This window comes from Schistocerca americana, chromosome 7 (assembly GCF_021461395.2).
Source record: "Schistocerca americana isolate TAMUIC-IGC-003095 chromosome 7, iqSchAmer2.1, whole genome shotgun sequence".
Taxonomy (NCBI): domain Eukaryota; kingdom Metazoa; phylum Arthropoda; class Insecta; order Orthoptera; family Acrididae; genus Schistocerca; species Schistocerca americana.
In genome coordinates this window covers 527,250,452-527,265,359 of record NC_060125.1, presented here as the reverse complement: position 1 = coordinate 527,265,359, position 14,908 = coordinate 527,250,452, and the positions used below count along the sequence as shown (strand labels likewise).

Here is a 14,908-nt window from a genome sequence, read left to right as displayed (position 1 = left end):
GTGCTCATGCGGAGGCGTACAGACAACCATTTTTCCCTCCCTCTATTTGCGAGTGGAGCACGAGGGAAATGCCAAGTAGTGGTGCAGGGTACCCTCCGCCACGCGCTGTACGGTGGCTTGCGGAGTATCTGTGTAGACGGAGATGTAAATAGCCCGTTCACGTTGAACTTCGGTACTATGATTTCAAACGCAAATCGACAAACTAGTTATTTCAATTAGGTGGACCTGCCTAAATTCATCATTTAACTCCGCGCCCATATTATTGGTCATAGGTTCGCCATCGATGCCCTAGGCTGTGAATAACTTGAAATCAGTCATAACCTTTCTCTCAGCGACGCTAATCCTACTATAGAGTTTGAGCAGTCCGAAAGAGCTATTAACAGATTGAAACTGTGCGCTGCCCCAACCTCGTGCGAGTGCATTAGTGATGCGTGTGCGCTCGCTTGGCGTGTGTCGCGTGTCATGTGTGAATGTAGAAAGGGAGAGGAGGATACCTCATTCGATAAGGACATTTCCCATGATTGAGAAGTCCGTATTCGAATCCTGAACCAAGTACAGTTTTAAACTATCAGGTGATTTCAGTATAGCATCAATTAACTTCCTCTACACTTAATTTCGAAACCGTTCTGCAAATTATGTTACTGAAGTTTTCCCTAGTAACTGGGTTTTTCCATGTAACTATTCCTACAAGAAATCTTCAACCACAGAAACTCGTCGTCACCACTTCTGAGGGCAATGAAGAAAGCACGATTTGACCGGGATAGTGCGGAGGGTGCTCTGGAATAGTAGAGTGCAGTGCGTCCCGTTTCTTTTCCCGTTTTTTTTTTCTTTGTTAATGATTTACTACATCATTGTCGATTTGAACATGTAATGGTCAACACTTTATCTCTCTGCTGATTTCAAGGAACTGTTTATATTTTTTATCGTAGAATATAACAAGTCTTTCGTTATGAATTGATCTACATTATACTTCAGCTGTCGTTTCTTTTTCTTCTTCTCTCATTTGGAGTTTTGTCGGATATATTTCCAATTGTGGCCGGAGGCTGCTGAGACCTCCAGTCCACACTAATAATGCTTGGTACTACGCAACAACCTGAGATTTTTATAGCATTCAGAATGGTTAGTTGTGATTTGGCGAAGTGACTGGTTACTGCGGTAACTACTGTACTCCGTCAGTCCAAAAACTTTCGAGGCTGGATAAATAAAAACTGAAGTTAAGATAAAAGTTTTAATGCTTCAGGTGTTCTACACAGTCTCCCCCACTTGAGTACAACACACAGGACTTTCATACAACCATGTGAAACAGTCAGAAAAGTCCTCCTTTGAGATGTTGCTTAAGTTAGATTAAGCTACTTTTAGTAGTGTGTAAGTCTGGGATCGATGACCTCAGCAGTTTGGTCCTTTAGGAATCCACACACATTTTTTTGGGATGTTGCTCAACATAAGCGTCACATTGACTTAAATGTCGAATACGTCGTCGAAGACTTGAACCTTCATGTGAATAGCTATACTGTGTCGTTTTGCTTTCGTTTCATATTGATAGCACCAAGTTTCGTCACCAGTGATAATTATTTTCCAGAAAAGAATTGTTCATGTTTTGCATTTGAATCAAGTCGCGGCAGGCGTCCAAGCGTCGTTGTTTCTGTTCGGGTGTGAAGACGTAAGGGACATACCTTACATTAATTTTTGTCTTCTTCATAAAATTCTGGAGAATGTCTTGAGTACTTCATTTAGGAATGCTGCTCCATTGCTATTTGTAGCACAACAACGCCCGCAAGTCCACTACTTAACACAACCGCCTAACAACAGACAGCGAACGCACGGCTGTTGTCTACATTTGTTAATACAAGCTTCCAATGCAGTTACAGAACTAAATTTCGTCTCTGAATATTTTGGACGGGCCGTATACGGTATATTGTGTGTGTTTTATTCTATATAGTATTTTAATCATTGCTTTTTTTGATTATTTCTCTTCGTCTCTTACCATTAAGCCTAAAGATGACTGCTAAGTGCGGTTGAAACTGGACGCCTTATAAAAATAAAGTATAACGATGACGACATTCATGTATAAAATGTTATCACGTGCTCCACAATTTAAGCGTGTTGAATATAATTAAATCTTGAGTAGCTTGATCTAAACTCTTCCATGGAAAGTGTTTTTCGACGACTGGCTTCCCAGTGAATGTTTCTGACGTTCGAACGTTACGCGTTTCATCATTTTCCTTCTGATGGTAGACTTCCGTTTTTCGCAGACTGCGCTAACGACATATCGACTTTCAGTAGCTTTCCTTATTCTGCTCGCTGTCCAGAACATTATAACCATATAACAATTTTTTTAGCAGTGCTAGCGCTGTAGCGATATTTCCCGGTTGAATAATCCCCTGGGCAAACAGGCATTTTCCTCTTTTACCAAACTTTTGGGGAAGGAAGAAAAGGGAAAGGGAAGCTAAGAGTGAGATTGTCTTGTCAGTCACGAGGCCATAAGAGACGCTATACAGACTCGGATTGAGCAAGGATGCACCTGAAACCAGGCGTGGCAATTTCAAAGCAATCAATTCGGCATTCGAGAGAATGCATTTCGGGGACTCGCCGTAGACTTAAATCTGCATGGCCGTCCTTGAATTTGAATCCCCTGTGTGATTTCAATGCCCTGTCACTTGTCAATGTGCGTGGTTACTCACAAAGAACTTACTACTCCATACTAACGTGATCTTGAAGAGCTGTGCAAGGTACCTACAGTGAGACCATCTACATTTGCTTCACTATCAGGTGCGGCGTACAGCAGACCTCTCGACCGATGTGTCCTACTTCATCAGTCTCTTCATGTCCTTGATGTAGAAGCTACCTCTCTGAAGCTCCCTAAACCATCGACACTGACGGAAAAAAATCGCAACACTAAGGAAGAGTTATGCGACACACACCCTTTTGCCTTCGGAATAGTCATTGATAAAGGGCGAAATCTGAGGTTGAAGATTTCTCATGTTAATTTGTCCGTTTTCAAGGGCTATAACCAGATAAAGGCATATTACGTAGACACAGGCAACAGATCAACTACATTCAATTTTTATTGTAAACTATGAATGAATTGTTAAGTTGGAAAGTTTCTCCTTATATGATGTCACAAGTTTGTCGTGGCTCCTTCGTTTCTCAACCTTCTAGAGGAAATGAAGCATTGTACTTCATTGGTACCGCACTTCGTAAAATACTTCCTCGACTATTGATGCTGCCACTCTGTAATACAACTAATGTTCGACTATGACAGCGTGAACTACCACACAGACCAAATGGGCCCAGTCTCGCACGCTAAAAGTACACCTGTACGAAACTTCCTGGCAGATTAAAACTGTGTGCCCGACCGAGACTCGAACTCGGCACCTTTGCCTTTCGCGGGCAAGTGCTCTACCAACTGAGCTACCGAAGCACGACTCACGCCCGGTGCTCATAGCTTTACTTCTGCCAGTACCTCGTCTCCTACCTTCCAAACTTTACAGAAGCAGGAGAGCTTCTGTAAAGTTTGGAAGGTAGGAGACGAGGTACTGGCAGAAGTAAAGCTGTGAGTATCGGGCGTGAGTCGTGCTTCGGTAGCTCAGATGGTAGAGCACTTGCCCGCAAGGCAAAGGTCCCGAGTTCGAGTCTCGGTCGGGCACACAGTTTTAATCTGCCAGGAAGTTTCATATCAGCGCACACTCCGCTGCAGAGTGAAAATCTCATTCTGGAAACATCCCCCAGGCTGTGGCTAAGCCATGTCTCCGCAATATCCTTTCTTTCAGGAGTGCTAGTTCTGCAAGGTTCGCAGGAGAGCTTCTGTAAAGTTTGGAAGGTAGGAGACGAGGTACTGGCAGAAGTAAAGCTGTGAGTACCGGGCGTGAGTCGTGCTTCGGTAGCTCAGTTGGTAGAGCACTTGCCCGCGAAAGGCAAAGGTCCCGAGTTCGAGTCTCAGTCGGGCACACAGTTTTAATCTGCCAGGAAGTTTCATATCAGCGCACACTCCGCTGCAGAGTGAAACTCTCATTCTACACCTGTACGAGTTTATAGGCCACGCCACATGCTAACAGGTTCATTATTGTCTCAGCGATGCTGCACCAATTCTTATGTCATGTGTTTGTTACTCGTTTTCTTTCGGCATTGTTAATAAAATAGCACTGATCGCTTTTTCCATTTTATATAATAACGCATTGGAAATTTTATGAATGAAAATTAGTCATTTTCTTAAAGACGTTAATTTAAAAAAGTTTGCATTGCAGCTTGACTAATAGATATTTCGGTTTTTATCCGTTTATTAGTATAAATAAAGAAGCACCTGTTACAACAAAAACCAAACAATTAACAACAAATACCGTTTGTTCAGAACGAAAGTACCGGTATCAGTTTTAACTGGTCAGGTTTTCCCATACCTAGATGGTGGTGGACAGATGTAACTATTTTAAGTGAAGAGTACAGCCGAAGGTTTTTGTCTGTAGATGCAGTCACGCCTTTAGAGATAGGGATGTGAAGCTACAGGTTTTCTGGTGTACATGGTGATGTATGTCATAAAGCTGATGTCTGTAGAAGCTTTCATGTGTATACAGCTGTAGATTTTGACATGCAGGGTTGGTGTTGGTGTTGGTGGTGGTGGTGGTGGTGGTGGTGGTGGTAGTGGTAGTGGTGGTGGTGATGTGCATGTTTTGGTGTATGCATCACTACACATGACAAATCTGATTTCTATGGAGATGTTCATGTATGCATAGCTATAGATGTGGTCATATGGGACTGGTGCTTGTGGAGCTGATCTCTGTAGAGATGTTCACATGGAAATGTAGAGGTAGTGCTGGTGTGGGTGCGCTCGTTACCTGTGTGAGAGATGGTGTACTTCACAAAGGCAATGTTTGTAGACACATTCATGCATGCATAGCTGTAGATGTGGCTATGCAGGATTGGTGCTAGTATTAGTGTGCTTGATTTGGGTGTAGAAGTTGGTGTGCATCGTAAACCAGATGCCTGTAGAGATGTTCATGTGGATATGCAGAGTTAGTATTGCTGTGGGTATGCTCACTGCTTGTTTGCAAGATGACATACTTTCTATAGCTGATGTCTGTAGACATGTTCATGTTCATGTTTGTGTAGCTGTAACTGGATGTGCTGGGCTAGAGGTAGTGGTGGTGTGCCTACTGCTGAGGTAAAAAATTGGTGTACATAACAATGCTGAGTTCCATAGAGATTTCCCTATGAGTATGTACTGGGTAGTTATGATTCAACTTTCCCTATTTAACATATTATAACATGGAAAGTAATTATGAGTACCAAACTTGGTGGCACTAATGTCCAGAGTATTGGGTGCATGATTTCTATGCGTCACAGCACTAATGTCAAGTTTCAACTATGGCCACCAGGAGCCATCGTGATTTGCAGTCTCACAACTCTGATCAGTAGCAGTGAACTTTCCGACGTGTCAACATGAGCTTGTACAAAAGGAGAAGGGCATTATTGGTGAAGCTCTATTAAAACAACAGTAATGCTGCAACTGAACTTAGATAACATCGACAGCTGAAAGGATTACAGAAGGGTCATCTTCGTCCATCTGCTGTGCAGAGCCTAATGAAGTAGTGCAAATCAACTCGAGAACTGGGCGTCGCTCTGGGAAGGGTCAGCGACCAATTGCAACACAGGTGGTTGATGAAATCGCTGTTGCTATGGCAGAAAACGCTGCGCGCAATTCCCGATCGTCAGGCAGTGAGTGTGCTGCCACGACAGTTGAACATCCCGTGGTCCAGTGTACAGACGGTCCTTCAAACCATTCTCAAATGGTATCTGTAGAAGATCCACATCGTACAGCAGCTTGCACCACAGGACGCACAACGACGTGTTGACTTCGCTATCGACTTTCTCGCAAGGACTGAAGTTGACGAGGACTGGGTCTGTACCATCCTCTGGACAGACAAAGCTCATTTTTCTCTGGTGGGTGAGGTGAACACACAGAATTGCCGAGTGTGGGTATCTTCACCTCCAGTCACTATGCATTAAATTCTTCTGTATGGTGAATGTGTCACCCTATGGTATAACGTCACGGCTATGTTCGTCATTGGCCCATTCTTTTTTGAACAGGTTGCTGCTCAAGGACCAAAGGTTGGTGCTCAGGGACCAAAGACGGTGTGACTGACCAGCATTGCTGCGATATGCTTCCCAAACATGTCACGCCCGTCCTATAGGAGAGAGACACGTTGAACTCGACAGCTTTTATGGAATATGGGGCACCACCGCACATCGCTCGCGAAATTAGCCTGCTTCTCCGAAACAGATCTGGAAACGACCGAATTATCAGCCATCAAGGTCACTTCCTCTCACTCCCTGTGATTTCTAGTTGCGGAGCTACCTGAAGGACAGGCTTTACCAGGGGAACATTCACATATGTGCTGATCTGAAGCGCAGCATATCAAGAGAGGTAGCCAACATACCTACGGACATGCTTCGGTGTGCCGTGCGGAATGCAGTCCTCCACTTTCAGACTCTTCTGGGCACTGATGAGTGCCATATAGAGCCCTTTTTGTAGCAGTGATGGAAGTGGTATGTAATGGTATGATGTACCGTGGTAGCACATTAAATGTGTTTCAATTGAATTGATTCTGCATTATTTCTCTTCCCTATGTACTTGACATTAACGCCACGAAGTTTGGTTCTAGTACACTAATTAGTTTGTGTTACAATGTGTTAAATAGGGAAAGTTTAATTATAACCACCCGGTATATAGCTTTAGATGTGGATATTTGGGAATTTTCTGTGGTGGTGGTGATTTGCTTGTTGCTGCAGAACTCAGCAGTGTGCATCGCAAAGCTGATGTCGGTAGAGATGTTGATGTGTTGGCAGCTGTAGATGTGGATGTGCAGGGCTGCTGCTGCTGGTGGTGGTGTGCGTGCTGCTGGTGTACACGACCGTGTACAGCCCGGAACTGGATTGGCTGCGGCGGAGCCGCGACGCCGCGCTGTACGTGCGGCCCGGGGAGCGGACGGCGCTGCTGCTGCCGCGGAGCGAGCTGTGCCACGTGTCGGGCACGTGGCAGCAGGGTCCGGTGCTGCTGATGGCCGTGCCATCCGCCATCGGGCGCCGCCAGAGGCGGGACGCTGTGCGGCAGACGTGGGGCCGGCGGGAGCCCTCGGCTACCAGACTGCTCTTCGTTGTCGGCCACCGGGGGCAGGGCGTGCCGGTGAGTTTCTGCCGCGGTCTGCCAAGTAGGGATGTTGCTGTAGACAGAGCACCGTCCGCTACCGAGCGTAGCAAGGTATACGGAGCTGACAGAGCACTTATGAAATGCTCGCAGGATGTGTAACAAGTCTGTATGATGTGATTCTTCAATTTCTCCAGGCGTATTTTATGACGAAATAAATCTCGGGTGAACAGCCTGGTATGAGTGTGCATAGGACACAATTTCGGCACTCGACCACGTTGCCATCATCAGGTGCGCTGATGTACTGACCGGAGGTGGGCCGGCGCCAGGTATATATAGGACAAGCCCCCTCCCGCTCATCCCTCAGGCCTTTCCTATGAGTCGGTGTGGTCCGCGCCCCGTGCACGGTCCAGGTACAGCATCCGTTCTCCCGCCGTCTGGGCGCTGCGTCCTAGGTCTTCTCGTTCAGGAGTGTCTGCCGGCACCGCTCTCGTTATTCTTCCCTCCTCCCCCGAAGTTGGTACACGCTGGTAAATATCCTTTTTCTTCTTAATCCGGGTGATCGCGGGTTCCCACGCCTTGCTAAGGATGTAACCGCTGTCACGATTTAGTTGTGGCTCCCTTACTCTGATCTCTATGGCTTCTTTGATGACACAGTCCCAGTATTTGGAAGTCTGTGTCAGGACTCTGGTTTGGTCATAATCCATGCCGTGGATGCCGTTACAACCATGCGGGTAAGATGCCTGTCATCTCGACTGCTAGTGATACGAGGCTGTTGGGATCCAGTGCGGCGTTCCGTATTACCCTCTGAACTCACCGATTCCATGTTCTCCTAACAGTCATTGGGTCTCGACCAACGCGAGCAGCAATGTCGCGATACGATAAACCGCAATTGTGATAGGCTACAATCCGACCTTTATCAAAGTCAGAAACATCGCGAAGATTGTGTGGTTGAAGGTATATGTGCATCGGTGAAGAGAACTTGATGGCAGTCCTAAGCGGTCCATTCGACATGTTGTTGGGCCCATCTGTAGCTGTAAGAGCTGTGCTGCAGAGATCTGAGTTTGTGAACCAGATCCTTAAAATGATTGATAACTAAGGATTCGATGTTAGCTATGTCTGATTCACAGACGAAACGCACTTCCACCCAAACTGAGTCGTGAATAAACAAAACTGGCGATTATGGGATTCCAAAAATCCTCATTTGTGTGAAAGAAACCACTGTATTCGTCCAAAGTTTGGGCTCCGGTAGGCAGGAGAAGCATTTTTCGCCCATTTCTTCATGCGAGAAAGGATCACTAGTGAACGTTATGTTGCGAACTCGGTACAATGCCTCGCCACATAGCCGCCGTTGGAGGGTCGAAAAGGCAGCAATTTTTTCACGCAAGATAGGGCCAAACCGCATCATACCGAACAGGCACTTCGCTTTCTGTACGAATACTTCGGGAACAGTGATAGTGTTGGATTACCGTCCACTTATTGGCGCAGGAAAGGATTAGCCTGTAGCTTTGCTCTTTCTAACTCCTTGTGACTAATTTTTTTGGGACGCGACGAAAGAAAGTGTCTACCTTAACCATCCCTACACGCTGGACGAGCACGAATAGCCGATCTCTGTAGCATCTGAATTCGTTTCCGTTGAGATGCTACAGGATGTGATGGCAAATTTCACTGTTCTTTTGCGTCACCTCTGTACTGTGGGTGGTGGGCATTTCGAGAAGATTGTGATGCTATTACAAAGACTGCTTGCAGAGGACGAGTTTAATTACGCGCGCTGTAAAGCGCACAGGGCCTTCTGTTAGCAGCTTTTCGAACTATTTCGAAAGTTTTGTATAACTTCGGTATAAAATTCTAACAACTTTCGCAATAAACGTACCGTTTGTTGTACTCATCTTGCGATCTTAGTTTTAGAGATATTTAATTATGAAATCAGGAACTCCTGCGCTGGACACCCTGTATTTTTTGTCACGCAAGTACACAAATCACACATAGTTTTCACATAAATTTTGAGCAGATATTAGGAAGAAAAAACACAGCGTTTCATACACCAAAATAATCAGTTAAGTTTCTGTTGAGCCAAATTCGTGGGTTAGTTTTGTTCAGCACGATCACGCATGTGTTTTACCAGCATTTACTCGGCCGAATTGGTTTCTGCCTATCTTTCCAAATAAGGCATTATTGATCCATTTGCGGGGTTATTCCTGTATGTGTTATATCGTCAGATTGGGCGTCCAATTCGCCAGGTAGTCCATTATTGCTATCGTTAATCTCTGCAGACGAACAATTAGCGATATTTAGTCATCAAAATCATCATTTTGTAACCAAAGACCGGTTGTTCTTCCAGTCTGAAACCGTTAAAGTTCCAGCATCAAATTCAGCAGCAATGTTTTTAAACATTTCTCCTTTACCCATCTTATGCATCTAACTTTTTTTCCGTGGGCTGTACACCTTTTTGCTCGTTGATACCATTTTACACTCTCTACAAATGGGGCAACACACTACTTCACAACTCTATGTTAACTAGGTAGATGTCATCGTGATACGAGTAGGATCTGTGTATTGCAGTTGGCATAATTTAAATTTAATGTTCGTTGTCATAGATTGTTACTACTATTACTTTCGAAATATAGAACACTTTAGAGTTAATGTACTTAAAACGAACAAAAACAAAAAAATACTGGCATTTTCTAAGAGCTTTTCACCAAGTTCGCGTTCACAAATAGCGCGTCAACTTCGTAAGTTCCATAAGGATTTTGGCAAAGATGCTGTTTTCTGCAGGAAGCATGCAACGCCAGAAGACTTACAAAATGCAGGAAGATCTGGAAAAGATCGACAATAGGGGAAATCACTGGCAGTTCTCTCCGAAATAAACGTGACATATTGCGCTTAAACAGTCAAAGAGATCTGTTGCGATACGTGGGTTGGGGTCCTTTGTGATCAGGAGGTGAAGCGAAGAGTGAGCGTGTGTGGTCCAGTCACGACAGGAAGCGCCAATGATACAGCGGTATCTGTAATGACATTAATTTATCGTGCAAAGTGTGCAGGGGTATTAGTGCCTTCAGAGTTGCAGTCGGCGACCGGGCGTAATCACACGTGCCCACAAAGGAGTGCTAATGCCTAATCAGCGAATCGTAACGTCGCCGCCTCACGTCAGTGGCACGGCCAGTACTGTGCCGGCAATGGTGGAGGGACCAAGAAGGCGCTGCCTGCCGGACGTTCCGTGAACACCTAGTACGGCTCCCATCTCAGCGCTCTCGGAGACAGCCCGTTGCTCGCTCAGGTGGACACTGCCGACTGTGGTCCTTGATGTCGACCATCATAAAGACTAGGCCCTGGTCAACCACCGTGGATCGACTAAAGACTGCAACAAAAGCCCGAGAATCGGCCAGGAGGCTGAGCGGATACAGCTTGTCTGGGCGGTTCACAGATGGGAGCTTGCCGATCATCCTAGATAATCCAATGAGGGAGAAGGGCTGGCCGCTCACCAGTCTTCCCATCCTCGATGACCCAGTATGCATACCGACTGTGGTATGCATCAGGCTGGCTGCGTCTCGGTGTTGAAGTTAGCAAGCTGGTAGCAGGCTGGCCATCATCGATCATCTTGTCGTGGTTTCACTCAAACTCAACAGACTGTCATTCTCTCTGGTTCTCCAGTCCTCCGCTCGTGGTCTAGTGGCTAGCGTTGCTACCTTTGGATCACAGGGTCCTGGGTTCGATTCCCGACCGGATTGGCTCTGCCTGGGGACTGGGTGTTTGTGATGTCCTCACCATTTCATCATCATCCTCAACATTCGTGACAGTGGATGGATTGGACTGTGAACAAAATTGTACTGTGAAAAAACTGGGACTTTCTACTGGCGCTGATGACTGCACAGTTGAGTGCCCACAAACCAAACATCATCATCGTCATCTCTCTGGTTCTAGCGACACAATGGCAGCACAAAAGAGTGTGTTCTTGAGCTCTCTGTTTAATGTGCTGAGTCTGCGCCTATGACCCTGTGGCTCTAACAAGGGGCACTCTCCATCGCATCCCTCCCCCCCCCCCCCCACTACACCCCCCTCAGAATTAGTGGTAAGATGTCCCAGTGGATAGCCCGTCAAAAACTGAAGACAGATCAAGCATGAAAACAGGAAGATTGTGTACTGAACTGTGAAAAAAACAGAAGCAAAATCGAAACAGTGAACTGTCCAGGTTCAAGATGTCCAACATCAAGCGAATATCAATAGATGTGACGTTGTGGTTACGCTGTCACGGTGTTGGACTGCGAAGAGGAAGGTCCGTGTTCAAATCCCCCTGATGTCCCATACCTTTTTTCACAAAATTATGAACTATCCGTCCGGTCATTGAGGTATCTGTTCGCTGTATTCTAATTTGTGCTTTTGTCGTGGTGTAACGTCCATTTGCAACAGCAAGATGCAAGGAAGGGACGTCTAGACGTACGTACCTCCTTTTTGTCCTACGCAAGTACCACATGTCATGACTCTTGCGTTCCGTTTTAAGATTTGACTCATGAATTTCTTTGTTTCAACATAGTTCACGCCCGTTTATTTGTTGTTTTCATATCTGTGAGAGGTCTATGCGGCGTCCCAACTGCTCCCACTACTTCACCACGTTTACTTGCGACGGTAACACATTGTTACCTCATGACTCATATCACATAACCAATGTATAGTACCACAACTGCCAAGACAACAGAAGGAGAACAGACTTTAATGAGGACTTGAACAGGGATCTCCCGCTTTGTTGTCCAACACTGTGACCCCACAACTACGACCTCGGAATTCTTGCAACACGATCAGTGTTGCATATCTTGAGCTTGGAAAGTTCACTATTTCCATTTTGCTTCTTTTTTCACAGTTCAATACACCTTCTTTCTGTTTTCAAGCGTGATCTGTGTTCAGGTTTTGGCGGTCTATCCACTGGACCATTTTACCTCTAAATCTGAGGGGGGAGGGGGGGGGGGGAGCGACAAGTAGTTCCCCTTGTAACTGTATTAGCGCATTTGTCCTCATTTACCGGGCCCCTCAGCGCTCTTTGGCTCACTGTGGTAATTTAGTAATAATTCTGGATCGCCGAGCTTGGGTATTATCTGTGTACGTTTGATTTTGTAGTGGCGCTCAGGCTTTGAAATTACGGTGCGTTACATCGCAGTGCCCTGTTAAGTAGCACAGCCGTTCTTGCGTTTCTGTCTGCTTCGTTCTGGCGTCTTTTCCACAGACGGTGTGTCCTGTTGATATACCGACTGGCACACTAATCTACCGCTAACCTGCTCCGTTCCGAGCTCACCTGCTAGACCGATTATTTTTTTAATTTAAACGCATACAATAAAATTCTGTTGCGCAACAGGCCCGTGACTGTTGAATTACGCTATAGGCGATAAATCACTGGAAACAGTAACAACCGTAAAATAGGAGCAACCAAAAGTGAAATAATCACTTACAGTTGGTTGAAGGAAAGCTAAATGTTAGCTTGAGATTCGTAGCAAGAACCTTCAGTCTGGAACCGCGAGACCGCTACGGTCGCAGGTTCGAATCCTGCCCCGGGCATGAATGTGTGTGATCTCCATAGGTTAGTTAGGTTTAAGTAGTTCTAAGTTTTAGGGGACTGATGACCTCAGATGTTAAGTCCCATAGTGCTCAGAGCCATTTGAACCACTGGGGTGCTTACCCGAGATTATTATCAGTGGAATAGGTCGAGGAAACCCACAGTCACATAGCCTGTACCATGTGGTAAGTCACAGCGTTGACGGAAGTGACAAATCGTCATTAAAGAAGATTGTGACGAAAAATAAGAGGGCGACAGATGCTTAAGTCTCTGCAGAACTGAATGTCGCACTAGCGAAACACCTAGCGCCAAATAACACTAAGGGAGCTCCATAAGAAAGGAATTGAGGGATTAGCTGCAATTCCAAAACCAACCATATCATGCAAGCGCCCTAACTGAAAAACGTGGTGTTGGACTATGGAACAATAGAAGATAACCATTTTGTAGGATGAGTCTTGTTTCAAGCTGTTTCTAACTTCTGGCCGAATTTACGTCCCAAGAGAGAAACAAAGCTTGTGTTATGCATGCAGTGGTGGTGTTCTATTTTGTGCAAGAGAACTGTACTTCTGCTTAATTTTCCTGCTTGTTCTTCACGATTTGCCCTAAAAAAATCGTACTGTCCCACGTACTTAGACTTTGGAGTACTTTTTCAGTTGCCGCGCCATCTTACTCCCGCAGTGTGATGCACCAGATGTCTGTATCGTAGCGGAACTGCCCCTACAGTAAACCTGGAACATCTAGTCTCTTCTGACAATAAGCCACTCTTGTTGCAGAATGGTGTTAGTGGGGGACAGCATGTGTAATTTCTGATGTCCCTATGTTTGTGTCCTCGAGTCTGTGATATCCTAACAGAGGGGACAATAAAAACAGCTGTTAGGGAATAGTAATGTCTGTATAGTATATATGCCTACATACAGGGTGTTCAATAAGTAACTACGCAGTTTATAACTTGCCGTATTAAACTCATGGAAGTTATGAGAGATGCTGGAAGTGATCCCTCTTCAACTTGAAGATACAGTTCCACACGTTTTTGCATGTTCTTGAAGACCTTGTGCAGAACATCCGGAATGATGTTCCGAATGTGACGTGTCAGTGCAGCTTGGAGTTCTTGTATGCTGTGCGGATTGCTTTCATAGGCCTTTTGCTTCAATGTAATTCGGTGGAGCTAAGTCGAGTGAACGCGGAGGCAAGAGTCCTCGAGAGATGATGCGGTCACCGAAGATGTCCTTTAAAAAGTTCATCGCCTTGTGGGCAGTATGTGCAGTCGCCCCATCCTGTTCGAACTAGGCCTTCTCAATTTCGTCCTCTTTCAGTTCACCTAGGAAAGGCTCCAGAATGCAGATGCAGTACCGTTCTGTATTTATGGTGTCCTGAAAGAATATCGGCCCAATGATGCGTTTACGAGTCACGTCACACCATATACCAACCTTCGGATCATGCAGTGGGGACACCTTCTCCATAATCCACACTCGAGTATTCTGGCTATTAACGTAACCGGAGATGTGAAACCATGCCTCATCCGTGAAAAACGTTGTCAAGAATGCTCCGACCATTGTCCTGCATGAGGGACAGAAACCCGTTGCAAAAATTCACGCAAGACCGATATTTTGTACGGATACATCGACAGTGAGGTCCAGAGAATCTTGTAAGGGGAATCCACGGACACGTGGGCCTGCCGAGTTGGTGGTCTAACGATTTCTTTGGACTTTGCAGCATCATGTCTTGCACCTCCGCCACTTTCTCTTTGGATGTGAATGTCGATGGCCTGCCTGAGTTTGGAGCATTATGAACGCATCCGGCCTTTCGAAACTTGGTGATGAGATTCTGTACAGCAATGCGGTTAGGCATCTCCACTCCTGGGAACTTTTCTGCAAATGCAGCTTCTACTGCTGAGTTAAACTTGTCTCCATTGCGGAACACATGCTCCGCAAGGAACACTCTTTGCTCAATTGTCAGCATGGTGACCTGGATCACAATGATGTCACACAAGACATTGGTCTTCAATCAAACCAGACCTGCAAACAAATACAGATAACTGCTGAAATATGGTCCAAATATGTTAAACAGTGGAAAATATTGTATTAATAGTTGAGTCATATCAGTCATTACTTAGCACACCACAATATGGCACTGCATAGCTACTTTCTGAACATCCGGTAGTACACTGTATATAACTGCGAAACTACAAAGAAATAGAAGCACTCATTCTGGTTTACGCACTCAAAATT

General features: G+C 45.5%; 1 protein-coding gene across 1 annotated transcript in view; it reads left to right on the top strand.

The window, feature by feature from the left end:
• The window catches only part of LOC124621969 (beta-1,3-galactosyltransferase 4-like), a 273,923-nt gene that overhangs the window by 232,449 nt on the left and 26,566 nt on the right, over positions 1-14,908 (top strand). Inside the window, exon 2 of the mRNA XM_047147503.1 lies at positions 6,861-7,177. Coding sequence (XP_047003459.1) covers positions 6,861-7,177 — 317 coding nt within the window. The remainder of the gene's footprint in view (positions 1-6,860; positions 7,178-14,908) is intronic.